General features: G+C 42.8%; 1 protein-coding gene across 3 annotated transcripts in view; it reads left to right on the top strand.

The window, feature by feature from the left end:
* The first annotated feature begins 240 nt into the window (after window positions 1-240).
* Window positions 241-13,750, top strand: part of ALKBH8 (alkB homolog 8, tRNA methyltransferase) — a 55,558-nt gene continuing 42,048 nt past the window's right edge. For 2 of the 3 annotated variants that reach the window (XM_086481780.1, XM_086481779.1), the window contains exons 1-3: window positions 4,100-4,129; window positions 8,891-9,031; window positions 12,861-13,101. In XM_086481780.1, the coding sequence (XP_086337906.1) occupies window positions 4,112-4,129; window positions 8,891-9,031; window positions 12,861-13,101 (400 nt within the window). In that variant the 5' untranslated portion in view covers window positions 4,100-4,111. Of the gene's footprint in view, window positions 259-4,099; window positions 4,130-8,890; window positions 9,032-12,860; window positions 13,102-13,750 lie in introns of those variants that run through there. The other variant, XM_086481781.1, reaches the window with a different exon arrangement.

The raw sequence follows: 13,750 nt of genomic DNA, 5'->3' as shown, positions 1-13,750 counted from the left end.
GTGTTGTCATGCTAAAGACACTTGCTCCACAAAAGGATGGTACCTTGTAACAATGGAAGTGAACCTGCCAACAATCATGCATTTGTGCCACAAAACCACTGCTGCCAAATCTTACAATTTTATAATTAGATTTATGCTATTTAATGTATTTCTTAAAGTTCCAGTACCCTGAGTCCAGAGATTTCAGGAAAATTTCAGCTTTTATGAAAGGAAAAAAATGTACTCCAAAGTCTTATATTTGTGGAAAAAAGCTTGGAGGTATGAACAGAGTGTAGCCTAAAGCTTGGAAATCAGGAAGCATACTGATATTACTTGATATTTCAAGTCTCTTGAGAATAAAAGATTTTTGTTTGTTAGTATTTGAAAATTCCATTGATTTTACCAGGGCTGTGATTTCTCTTGGTCTTACGCAATTGCTAAAAAATTCTTATTTTTCTTTTTTAGAGAAAAATACAAAACCTAGCATTGACCAGCACAAATACAGAATCAAAATGACATGCAGCACAGAGCCAGCCTTGCTATCTTGCTGAAAAATACAAGCCTTTGGCATTCCAGAGGTTTGTTATGGAGAATTTTACTATTGCAAGCAGAAGCAGCAGCACATTTTGAATTTAGGTCAACAGATATTTGTCAAAGTCCTTAACTATTGCATGAATGCTACCCTTAAACAATTGATCTTGTGTCTTACTATTTACCGCAGTATTCCTCTACAGTATTAGTCATGGGTGATTTTGAGCTGGATTTTGGGCTAAGAAGTTTCTTCTTACTTCTGTAACAAACTGCTATCCTGAAACACATCCTATTTGTCACGATTCTTAAACTGCAGTTTCTTAAATCAAGAGATTTAATACAGCAAATCCTAGTATCTTCCTGTGATTTTCTTTTCATTGGGTTTGAAAGTGATGGAAATCCAGCGTGATCACATTAGGCTAAAGCATGGCTTGGCTTGCTTTGGTATAAGAGGGAGTAAGATTGTCTTTCCATGTACGGACCAGTAACCTCTAGTTTGTTGAAGGAAACAGGAGTGTTTACATACTATCATATGAAGTGGATTCCCAGGGACTGACGAATGCCTTGACTCTCCCTAGGAATGTGACAAAGATAAAATAGCTGACTGCTTAGTGAGTATTGTAATTTGCTCCTGGGAAAAGTCAGCAGCATTTTAGTTCTCACCCATGACTAAATGGGAGCATGATACCTTGCTTTAGAAGACATGTTTCCTGGTTATCAATTAATAAAAATAAATAAAGCCAGAACCAAGATTTTCTGATCTAAACATTATTTTTTTTTTTTTGCTTAAGAAAACTATGAAAAGTTAATTTCAAACTAGAATTTTAAAACCAAAATATTATCATTATAAAAATCTGATTTTTTTTTTTTTTCAGAAACATTGAGATTTCTGCCAAAGCACTTTTAATCAGAGATTATATTAACATCAGATGTAAATGGATTTGAATCCCCACTTTGGTGAACTATTTTGTGGGTTAGTCAGTGATAATGTTGTTAACCATATGGAGATGTATTTTTACTTGTGGTCAGTAAACACTGTGCTATCTGTAGGAGGAGTCTGTATCCGTGTTATCTAGCATGAGAAAGAACTGCACAGTGCTTCAGGGCTTAAATTATAAAGGGAATAACAGTTCTGGTTTGACCAAAATAAGCCTGTATTAAAAATCCCACAACCGGCCTTTAACTGTTTTCCTTTTAATTAGTGGAATTTTCCTATGTGAGAATTTTGTTTATAGAAGTAAAATCTTGAAGCATTTACAGAGGATATTTTATTGCAAAATGCATCACAAATTCTTGGCTAATGCTAATCATACAGAAATATTTCAAGAAAAAAAATGCACAGTGAGTCTGTTCTCCCCTAGAAACCAATTTTCAAAATAATAAAGTAGAATAAACGCAAACGATGACTGGCGAACACAGGGTCAGGCAGCTGCCAGAACCTCGTGGTTTGTGCTCTGAGATGTAACATTCCGCTAAGCCTATGTTCTACTTCTTACCTACCAACAATGCATCCCAGTGAGGTAAACCACATATAAACAGCCAAGTGGAAGAACGGAAAGCCCACAATCAGGGTTTTGAACAGGAATGTGGGCACTTAACAGAAACAACCTTTGCGCGGGTATTTTCCACTTCCCAGAACAAATTGGTAATGAATTACAAACCAATTTCATCAGGATTACCCTTTCAGTAGCTTTCAGGTTTGGTGGTTTCTACGGCTGAGGGCCTAAGAGAATATTGTAATAGACACAGCAGCTGTTCACATTGCCTGGTTGTTCTTCAGCCTCATTCATTCTGGCTTACAAAAAGACCAGATGATGCTAACACTTAGTGTTTGCAAAGGTTAACAAGCTCCCTGCTATACTTTTGCTAGGTAGGCAGTTAATACTCACACTGTACATATGAGAAAACTTAAGCAAAAATCTGTGCTATCACAATACCTTGTAACCCACTGTGTGGGGCAAAGATGGGGAGTGATGTAATGCCACAGACCGGGGAGGAAGGACAGAAGTGGGACCACCTTTCTGACCAAACACTACTTTCACAGGCTGGTGGATGTGCCCTGTCAGCCTCACATCCTTACTGTGCTTGTACCTCCTGCACATGGGATAGCTGTGTTCCTGGCACAGGGCATGGTGTATGCTCCAAGGGAAAGAGAAAAGTATTTTTATTTTCCTGGGTAAGCACAACATGGGTAGACTCCTCCAGAGCATGGATCTGGGACAAAGTTGAGGAGCTGGCTTCTGACTACAGGTTTACAGGCTCATCAGCCACCTTACATACCACCTGAGAATCCAACACCTAATTGATTTTGAGAAAGGTTAAATACCCACAGGAGGCTGAAGAAGGAAAAAAAAATCAGCTTGGTATTTAAATAGAGAGGGGGGGGAAAAGATAGTTTTTTAGGTAATAAGCTACAGTAAGAAATAGAGTATTTGTCACATAAAGACAGAAAAAGTAGGTAATCCTAAACCAGTATTTTGGATAAAGAAAGGGCAAAGGGCTGTGTTAGTCTAAGCGCATAGTATGAAGCTTGGTTAGTCTATGATGGCAAAGAAAAAGGAAGGGAAGAGAAGACTTACACGTTCTATCTCTGATTTAAGGGATCACTTTCTCATGCAGTGAACTACGGAGACGCTTCCTTTCAGCAAGGTGCAGGTTGCTCAACAGCGTGGGTTTACTAAGCAGCCGCAGTTGGGTTATGAACGAGCCGAAGAGTGGCATGGGGAAATCTGTATGTACAACCAGAGGCTCGGTCTTCACGTGGCCTCGGCAGCACTGGCATGGTTTTTGTCCTCCTCTGTCCCTAGGGCGAGGTATGCAAAAAGTAACGCGGTCCGTGCTGGGTGCGGTGATGGCCTGTAGCGGGCATGGTCTCTTCAGGTGAGCGCCTTGGCTGGGGGAAGCCTTCTTTAACTCGCTGCGTGGATGTGGCTCCCACCGGCCGCTTTTGGATCCCCAGCGCCTGGAGGAGGCTCTGCCCCTTCACTAAGAGCGATTTGGGGCAGAGCCTGGCTTGGGGCCAAGGGAAGGTGCCCGACTGCGGGTGGGGTTCAAACATCGCTTTTCTTCTGTGGCGGACTTGGAGGAAGTCTTTATTGATGGGAAGGAGGATGACAAGGTGCCCGTTCTACTTGGAGAGAGAAAAGGTGGCAACGGGAGGGCCTGTGGGCAACGGCAGCCGGGCAGCGCGGAGCGAGCAGAAATAAGGCGATGGAACAGCTACAGCCAGCGTCTGTCCCAGGCAGGAGGGTGGAGAGGGCCGCTTTCACCCCCTTCCCCGCGCTACGCTGCCAGTTGCCCTCCGCGCCGGGAGCATAGGCCTCGGGGCCGCCCGCCCCACTCCGGGCAACGCCCGACCGCGGCCGCACGCCCCGGGAAAACCCCGCCCTGGTCATCAGGAAAACTCGGCGCAGAGCCGGTTTGGGGGCGGAGGCGTTTGGCTTCCTTCGCCGTGTGACATCGGGGCACCCGTTCTGCCCGGTAAACATCCTCGGAGGGGGTGTTGCCCGCTCGGCAGCGGTGACCCACCCGCCCGCGGCGGGGCGGGGCGCCGCCATGACGGAGCGGCGAGGGCGGTGGCAAGCGGGCTGCCTGCCCCAACATGGCCGCCTCCAGCCAGGTAACGTGCCGCGCCGGCCGGGCCCGGGGCTGCAGCGCCCGCCCCGCCCGGCTGCCGGCCAGGGGAGGGGGAGCGCGGCGGGGGCGGCGGGAGCGCGGGTGGCCCCACCGGCGGGCTGCCCCACCGGCGGGCTGCCCTCCCCTCCCCTCCGCGCCGCCCTGCGCGGGGAGCCGAGCCGGCGGCGGCCCGGCTCTGGCCTCGGCCTTGTCAGGGTGAGGGGGGACCAGGCCAAGTCAGTCCCTGCGTGTCCGTCGTGGCTTTTACAGCCCCACCCCATGTTTTCTCAGGGCAGAGCAGTCTGTGCACACTCCTGTTGTTGTTCCTGTTACCCTCGCTTTTTTAAACGAGTGCCCAGAGCCCGTGAGTGTGAGGGGTGGCGGTGGGTGCTGGCTGTCGCTGGCAGAGGTGGGGTGGCGATAGCCGCAGGGCTGTACGGACACCTTCAGGCGTGTTTGGCCGGTGCTGGAACTCTTAAATCTCCCCATCAGGGCTCCCGAATTTCGTTTTTCCCACGAGTTTTGATGCCTGTGTGTATGCAGCGCCTATGCACATTTTACGTGTACGTGTCTGCGGCCAAAACAAAGCCAAAACGGAATAATAAAGTGCCCAACTTCATAACTGAGCGTGGTTCGCCCTCTGCTGGCACCTGCGGTTTAGCGCCACTCCGCCAGCGATGCACTTGCATTTTCAGAAGTAGCTGTTAGTACAAATAAGGTTCCCCCATTACATTAAAGCTTTACGTTAACCTTTGGAGTAACTTCGGGCCAATTGTGTTACCTTCTATAACCTGAACTAGCATTGCAAGGAGAGACTGTTTTCAGTGTATTTTCAGAAGCTACTTTTTTTTTTTTTTTTTTTTTTTAATACTTGCAAAAGGAGGTGATAGCAGTTATGAATAATCCACTGTTTGATGCTTTTTCTTCTATCTTCTATAGTCATGTTGGCCTTTGTAAAGGGGATGTGAGATGCTACCAGATAAAGCTTTCCGCTTGTATACAGTTGAGTGTGATTCCTTAACTTGGAAATCAAAGGAGACTTGGTTTCTGTGCCTGCAGAATGGAGCCTCAGGTGACGATGCAGCAGACAAGGCAGAGAGTGTAGGCCCAGTTCAGACAGAGACCAAGGGAAGGTTCTGCTGTCTCAGCAGTGTAAGTAGTGCTGTTTGAGATGCCTTCAGGGGCTGGAGGCATCTGGGTGACACTGGCAAGCATGATGCAGCATGTAGGGAAGGTCTTCAGCTTTTTGAGCAGAAGGTGAAAGGCCAGGCAGCGTGAGGTAGGGTATCTCTGCCAGTTTTAAATCCCTTTGTTTAGGCAGCTGAGTCACACCTCTCCTGTCCCTTGATCTGTTGTTTAGCTCAGAGGTAATGAAAGGATGGAAAGACATCTCTCAATTTTGTTTTCTGTGCTAGTTTGCCAAATACTGGGTTGTGACTTCTTGGCTTTTGCTTGGAGAATGTGGGATTTTGTGAGGACCTGACTAACTCAGAGCTGCTGTCCCCTGAGATCAGATGGAGTCTTGCAGTGCACAGAGGCATAGGTATTACAGGAAAGGCCTGAGCCTTTCAGTTCAATATCCGTTTCTTCTGGCAGAGGCTGTATGACAGTGGTCTGACTGGTATGGGTGGTGTATGCAGCCTCCATGCTTTTCCATCTGAACCAGACTTGCATGGTTCCAAAGAGTAAACCCATCCCATATTTTTACTGTTTCTGTAACCCCTCCTCACCAGATCAAAGATGGGTGTCTTCTATACTTTCCTGTGAAGTAGTTTGAGACTGCTTGTCTCCCCCTCCCCAGAAGATAAGAGCTTGCCTATGGACAGTCTGTAAAGCTCTTGGCCTCTGTTCACGTGCGTATGGCAAATAAAGTTGGGCAGGCCAAGCCTTTTGGACCAGATCTGTTAATTGGGCAGCTCGGTCATGGTGAGCTTGCTGAATGAACCTGCAAATCAGATGGATCCTGGTAAGAGTAAACTGTTAGATGCACTTAAGGGAATGTCCTTGATGTAAACTTTTCATGTCTCTTTTCATGAGACTCCTCCCCCCGCCAGGTACCTTTGCTTCCATTTATCTTTTGTTGTTTTTTCTGTGTCTCACTGTGCTTTTTTTGTCCAAGCAAGTTTACGATTTCTTGGTCGTTATTTAACTGATGAAGGTTAAGAAGACCATTTCTCTCTGTGTGTTTATATGGAGATAAGTGAAGAATCCTCAATAAGAAAACCATTTTGAACTATTTGTCTTTAGAAGCAAGTGTTGTTTTATCCAAGAATGAGCTGTGGCCTGTGTGCAGGTCTGCCATAAAGAAGGGAAAATGATTATTTAAGAAAGTACCAGGAGATTCAGGAAGGGAAGGGAGAAAATCAGGGTATAAAATATGCAAAAAGCCCTTAGTGAGCACTGTTGCTTTGCAGGGAAATGGGAGACAGATGCTAACAAATCTGTAATAAAAATTTTACAGAAAAGATTTGCTCTATAACCCATTGATCTTTTCAGCCTCTAAATTTTATGTTTCTGAAGTCACATGAAATAATTATTTCAGTAGACTCCTCCTTCTTCTGAAACTGTGCCCTGCTAGAGTTTTGTCATGTGTGAGATTTCCTTCTCGTACATTTTGCCTCTATTGCATGTTAATGTGGTTATGCTTGAATTAGCTCTGAGTAGCAGACCCTAGGAAATGTCAGGAGTCTAATGGTAGTAGGATGAGTCTTGATGCCCAGTGTTTTTGTTTTTTTTTTAATTTTTTTTTAATCAGGCTCAGATGTAAACATTATCTTTATGTGGTCAGGTTGTGTGTAAAATGAATAATGCTGTTTGGCTAGGAGGTCAGGGTTCAAACTGTTATGGCCATGCATGCATCATCTCAAACTTGATAGCAGGTGTCTGAAACAGTTTCAGGATAGAATTGTTGGAGCCTACCATGCCAGTAACTTGCTAGATTTGCTTGTAATTGTTGTAGCCAATTAGTTTTCTTTGAGTGTTTTAATTCATTTGAGACTGATATGAAATCAGGTTTGGGAGTGGAAGAGCAAGAGTAGGAGGGAGAACCAACAAATGGTAAGGAGTGGCAAAAGGCTGAGTCTTCTTTAGCAGCATTTGTTCTGCTCCTTTTGGAGGATTAGAATCTGTTGTTTCCATGGGGTGCTTTTGTCATTGTGATTCCCTTTCAAGATTTTTCTTTCTCTGCAATTAATAGTTGTGCATGTTGATGATGGTAGTGCTGCAGCAGGCGCAGGGGTTACATACTTACAGCTCCTATGCAACTGTTCAATATTTTGGTAACAATTTGTTACAAAATTAACAATTATTAAACAATTTGCATTTGTTTAAAAGAAGGTATTTGCTAAGTCATTCAATACAAAGTTGCATCAAATACTAATATGAAATGTTGTTTTTTACCTTTATGATTTTCCTGTGGTACATCATCATATTACCATGATTTTGTCTGCAGGTTAGGTATTGGGAAGCAGCCTTGCAGGCCAGAAGGTATGCAAGTGGATGACCAGCTGTTGGAGCAGTTGACACCTTTAAATAGGTAAATATAGTGATGATTGGCATAGTCATGGGTTTTTTTATTATTTTCTTGAATTTTTTTGAGGTGAGGAGAAGATGAGGTGGTAGCATTGTTGTCTGTCACTTTCCATTCTTTTGTTATCATTGATCTGATAACTGCAGTTGGATTGTCCAGCTGTCCTGTTAGGAGGATTTTGGGGAAAGAAGAGAAGAAACCACTAAAATATGGGTAAGGGATTATGCTATAGGGAGAGAAAAAGAGAAAGGCAAAGTATAGCCACATCAATGGCTGGGATCTTTGTCATAGACTTATGTGAGGTCTGGACTCTTCCCTTGGGTTTGAAGAAAAAAAAAAAAAAAGAAAAAGCAAAAGAAAATAAGCTCAATGTAGCACTAGACCAGAAGTGGCAAAAGATGCAACAAAACCTGAAGAAGGCCAGTGACTTTTAAGTAACTCACTGGTAAGTAAATGCTGTGTTGCCACTAAATTAATAGTTAATATGTGTGCACAGTTTTCTGTTCCTTCTTGTGGCTCGCATGGGGTTTCTGTAAAGTTTGGCCTTGGGAGATTTGCTGAATGATGTGTGGAGCATCGTGGTTGCTAGTTCTTGGACATCTAAGTATTGAACACATTTTTCTACTCAAAAATCAATTTTTGCCAAATGTCATATTCACTTGAAAGTGGCAGTTGGGAAAAAGGAGTCAAATGGGAACAGTTCATCTCCAACTCAAGCATTCAGTGAGGCATTAATAACTTAGAAACTAAGGCAATACAAGTCTCATGGCAGTTACACATATATTTTTTTCTCTTGTTCTACTCTGCAAAGACTGTAGAAAGAAGGAAATTAACTGGAATTGCTATGTGAAAACAGGAGGGGCAGGCAGGTTAAAAACTGCAAATGGGTATAGTGATACTGCAAATAAAGGAGTGAAGAGGAAAACTGGAAAATGATATCTAGCATCATGACAGTCTTATAAAGCCTTTGTTTTGGGGGGGAACCTCTTAATAAAAGAGATTTTAATAACAGAACCTCAGAGATGGGGAAAACCACACTATTGACTGAGGAAGAATGTACATTGCAGACTCAGTTTTGTCAGCCCCAAATAATTTGTAAAATCTGGAATTATCTAAAGTCCTATTGCTATCCTAGAGATGTCATGTGAGATGGAGAGGCTACCTCTCTAGAACAGACTGAATTATTTAATTTTTCAAGCAGGACACTTACTGTGTGTTGTTACTTCTACTTCCTAGATCACCAGCATGGAAGTTAAAACCAGTGAAGATCACTTGAAAGTCCATAAAATGAAGAAGAAAGTATTGAGGAAGCAGGTCAGAGCTCAGCATATGTTGATGAGACATGAGGGCATTGAGTGCGTCTCCTATGCCACACAGGTGACTGGTAGTTCTGATTTTGATGGTAGTGTGAAAATGCTGCTTATCTGTGTTCTGTTCTCACATATGCTTTGTCTAAAGTGTAGTTCTCCTCCAAAATGCACTTCTGAGCTGGAGGGTTTTCTGTGCCTCTGATTTCAAAGCAGAACTGTACGGCAGTTTAATGTCTGTGGAGACTTTGATGGCCTTTGGATAAGGTGGGGTGGTGTTTTTTTTTGTTGTGTTTTTTTTTTTTTTTTTTTTAATCTGAAACAGTAGTTCCTTGGGTTGTGGACGAGGATGAAGCATGGGAAATGTTACCTTATTGAAGTAGATAAACTTTTCTTCTCTTCCTCTGTGTGATTTCTTTTCTTCTCTGACTTTTAGGTTTTGTATCTTTCTTTCCTCTATACTTCTCTATCAAGTAAAACTCGTCTCATCTAAACTCCCTGTTAAAAACATGTCTATCTTAGAAATCTTTTTCCACGTTGTTTTCTTCATCTGAATTGCTGTAGACTGGCTCTGTGAGAACTGAACTGATTGACTGACTTGCAGTCAATTGAAAAGGGGGCAACTTTCTCTTCCCTTGCACAGAAGCAGACAGGATTAGGAGGAAATTCTGCTTTCTTGTGATGCTCGTTGGACTTCACCGTAAGCTACTTTATTCCCTAAGCCAACAGAAAAGTACTTGGCTTTTTGATTTGTAGTTTTCTGCCACAGTAGAGGGTTACAGCAGATCAGAGGGAGACCTCACAGATGCTGGTGTAGCAAAACGTAAGTGACAGGAACTTGCAGACAGAATGGGCAGAAGTTAGAGAGTTTGCAATTTCCCTCTGTCGGTTGTGGGGAGATGCTAATGGCTTGAAACACTGTAGAGCAGTATCGTTTACTCTAGCCTTGTTCATCTTGATCCTGCAAATTCTTCCCATTCAAATATGGAAACATCAGTTAGATATTTATTTTTTGTAACAAAATTTGGCTTAGTCTTCACTCAGATTTCACACCACATGGACATGTACTAAAATGACCCAGCAATCTTGTGCATATTGTAAGCTCTTTGGCGCAGGGACTGTGTTTTTCTAGTGTTGCTTGGAAATGGGTCCGTCATCTGGGACATGTTCCCCTCCACGCTGTCCCAAATCCCAAATTATCCATCTAATCTATCAAAGAGTAATTTTGGGGTCTAGCAAGATCCTCATCGATGACAGAATATTTGGATAGATGATGTATGAAACAAAATCATAGTGCTAGTCATAAACTTGTGTCAAAAATATGGAAAATGCTTTTGGGCTTTGTGCAAAAGTCTGATGTTGAAGTTGCTCAGTCAGGAGAACATGATCTGTGGCTTTACATGCTGCTGTTGTGTAGTGACAGTTGTTATAGATGAAGTGCCTACAGTCAGTAAAAGCACTGGCTTTAATCTCTATGTTTCCTCTACACACATGGGCCTATCTATTAATAACATTCTAGAAAATAACAATAATTAATAATGTGGTCACCTTTGAAAAATGTGATCAGTAATGGACAGCCTGATGCAGTGCCAAGAGCAAGTGTTAACAGCAGTACTCACTGTATAACATTTTTCTTTTTTAATAATCCTTCAGTTTTAAACCTGATTTCCTGTCTTTTAGAGAAGTGAAATGCTATCATTTGAAGCAATTGAACACTTTACCAGCTGCCTTCAGAAAAGGTCATATAACATTTATAGACTTTAAGGAAAAGATTATCTGAAAGCTTTCTGGAAAGTTACTACATGGAGGCAGCCTGAGTAAATTGTTGCTAGCTGTTTGGAGTCATCGGAGCTCAATCAAAACTTTTAAGACTGCATTCTCCCTTGGCCTTAGAAAGAGACTTACTTAAACTTCTTTCAACCACCATGATTAGATTGAGCATCCAGTTATGGCATGTAGCTATTTAGATGTCAAAATAACTTGCTAATTTATTTTGAAAAGGTCCATGTATTTTCAAATAATATTTCTTGAATAACAGTCCTTTGAAAAGTTCTGTTTTGTTGTTTAATATTTGGCAAACCAGCATCAGTCCCCACAACATCCTTCTCTCTAAATTGGAGACATATGGATTTGATGGGTCAGGTGTTCGGTGGGTGAGGAATGGGTTGGATGTTCACATCCAGAGAGTCATGGTCAATGGCTCAGTGTCCAAATGGAGACTGGTGACAAGTGGTGTCCCTCAGGGGTCCATATTGGGACCAGTACTGTAATATCTTCATCAGTGACACAGACAGTGGGATCAAGTGCACCCTCAGCAGGTTTGCAGATGGCATCAAGCTGAGTGGTGTGGTTGACACGCCTGAGGGATGGGATGCCATCCAGAGGGACCTGGACAAGCTTGAGAAGTGGGCCCTTGTGAACCTGATGAGGTTCAACAAGGCCAAGTGCAAGGTCCTGCACCTGGATCGAGGCAATCCCTGGTATCAATAGAGGTTGGGGAGTGAAGGGGTTGAGAGCAGCCCTGCGGAGAAGGACTTGGGGATGTGGGTGGATGAAAAGCTGGATGTGAGCTGTCAATGTGCGCTCACAGCCCAGAAAGCCAGTTGCATCCTGGGCTGCATCAAAAGAAGCATGGCCAGCAGGTTGAGAGGGGTGGTTCTGCCCCTCTGCTCTGCTGAGGCCTCGCCTGCAGTGCTGTGTCCAGCTCTGGGTCCTCAGCACAGGAAAGACATGGACCTGTTGGAGTGAGTCCAGAGGAGGGTCACAAAAGTGATCAGGGGCCTGGAGCACCTCCCCTGTGAGGACAGGCTGGGAGAGTTGGGGTTGTTCAGCTTGGAGAAGAGAAGGCTCTGGGGAGACCTTGTTGCAGCCTTTCGGTACTTAAAGGGGGCTTATAGGAAAGATGGTGACTGTTGTGCTAGGACAAGGAGTAATGATTTTGAACTGAAAGAGGGTAAATTTAGGCTAGATATAAGGAAAAAATATTTTACAATCAGAGTAGTGAAACACTGGCACAGGTTGCCCAGGGAGGTGGTATAAGCCCCATCCCTGGAAACACTCAAGGTTGGGTTGGATGGGGCTTTGGGCAACCTGATCACTGCAGAGGGGTTGAACTAGATGACCTTTAAAGGTCCCTTCCAACCCAAACTATTCTATGATTCAATCTGCATACTCCTTGATCATTTTGGACATAAATCACTATGAAAGCGTAGAATTAAGCAATTAGGCATTGTGTATGAAGTAATCTGTGTTAACTAAGGATGGGACATAAATCCCTTTTGTTTATAAAAACAAGAGGGAGAGTTTTCAGATAAGAGTGCTGGAGCTGAACTAGACGCTCTTTTTCTAGAGGCTGCTTTTTTTGGTGAATGTGATGTATGGGGGACATGAAGTGGGACTGGTAATATCAATATGTCTATACTTGGAGAGACTCCTTAGCAAAGATGAGAAAACCTTTACTAAAAAAAAAAAAAAAATCATGGTCTTCAAAGGTTTTTCTGTTTGTTTTTGTTAGTGGTAACAGGTCTCTGGAAAAATTCCATTTTAGAAAACTCCAAAATTGTGTGCTGCTGTCATTGTTTGCCTGCAGTACGTTTGACGCACATGTCCCAGTTTGAAGCTTAAGTGCTCTTGTAATAGTGACTACATGCATTAACTGAGGAGGTATCTCTGATAGAGGTTGCAAGCCTTTCTTCCAGAATAAGCGCTGGGCAAACAAAGGTTGCCTTAGCTTCATATACCAAGCTCATTGAAATGTAAATATCTTGTGTGCAATATATAAAAGACTACTCATGGGCTTAATTTTTTCTTTATAGAGCTGTTCTGTTGATAGAGAGTTAGTTTTAAATGAACCAACAATAATCACTAATTCTCAATTTTTTTAATTCCTCTTCAATTAGAGCCTGGTTATTGCCAATGCTGGTCTCGGTAACGGGATGAGTAGACACCAGCTGCTGAGGATAGTGGAAGAATATGGATTGGTGGAAACACTCTTAATGCCACCGAATAAACCATATTCATTTGTGAAATATGGGACAACAGAAGAAGCCAAGAAAGCCTTTGATGCCCTTAATGGAAAAGTAGTAACACTGGAAGACTTTGGCCAAAACATTGTTCTGTATATGAATTTTGTGGAAAAAGGTATAATTTTTCTGCTCTCCTATGTATCCAACTTCCTGCACACTGCTTTCCTTTGCTTTTGCTTCCTGGGTTGTAAATATAGCTAAAAACACACTGGTCTTTGTAAGTAGACAGAGAATATGAAAGACAGAATCTAAGATTCGGGACATAAAATATTCTTTGCTGCTTGTATCTCATGATAGGGTACTCTAATTTGAACTCCTTTACTTGGAGGCAAAAGGAAGAAGGATTTAGTTAAGTTTCCAGACAATTCAATACTGCACATAAAGATTTTTGTGATTAAGGAGCTAAATTGGGACCCAGGAGACCTCTGGACAGTTTGTCGGATTTCTGGTGTGACCTTAGTCTTGCAATCTCTTATCTCAGATCCAAGAAGGAAAGTACACACAGTAAGATTTCTGACTTTTTTTTCCCCCTTCTCTCCAGATTTTTTTTTTTATGGCTGACTATAAGCTGTTTAGTACAAGAACTTCTGCTCTTTCTGTGAGTTTTTATAGTGTCCAATGAAAAGGGGTTGTGGTGTTGGTCTATAAATTCTGCTATCAAATAGCTTTTTTTGAGCTATTAGGATAGCAAAGTGAATGTCTTCTACAGCACCAACATTTTGTGTTCACCTAGGTATTGCATTATACTCCTCTGTACTTGATTC

The sequence above is a fragment of the Leptosomus discolor genome, chromosome 1 (assembly GCF_034619465.1).
Source record: "Leptosomus discolor isolate bLepDis1 chromosome 1, bLepDis1.hap2, whole genome shotgun sequence".
NCBI classification, from domain to species: Eukaryota; Metazoa; Chordata; class Aves; order Leptosomiformes; family Leptosomidae; genus Leptosomus; species Leptosomus discolor.
The sequence above is the reverse complement of the archived record's forward strand: the minus strand, read 5'-3'. Positions and strand labels throughout refer to the sequence as shown.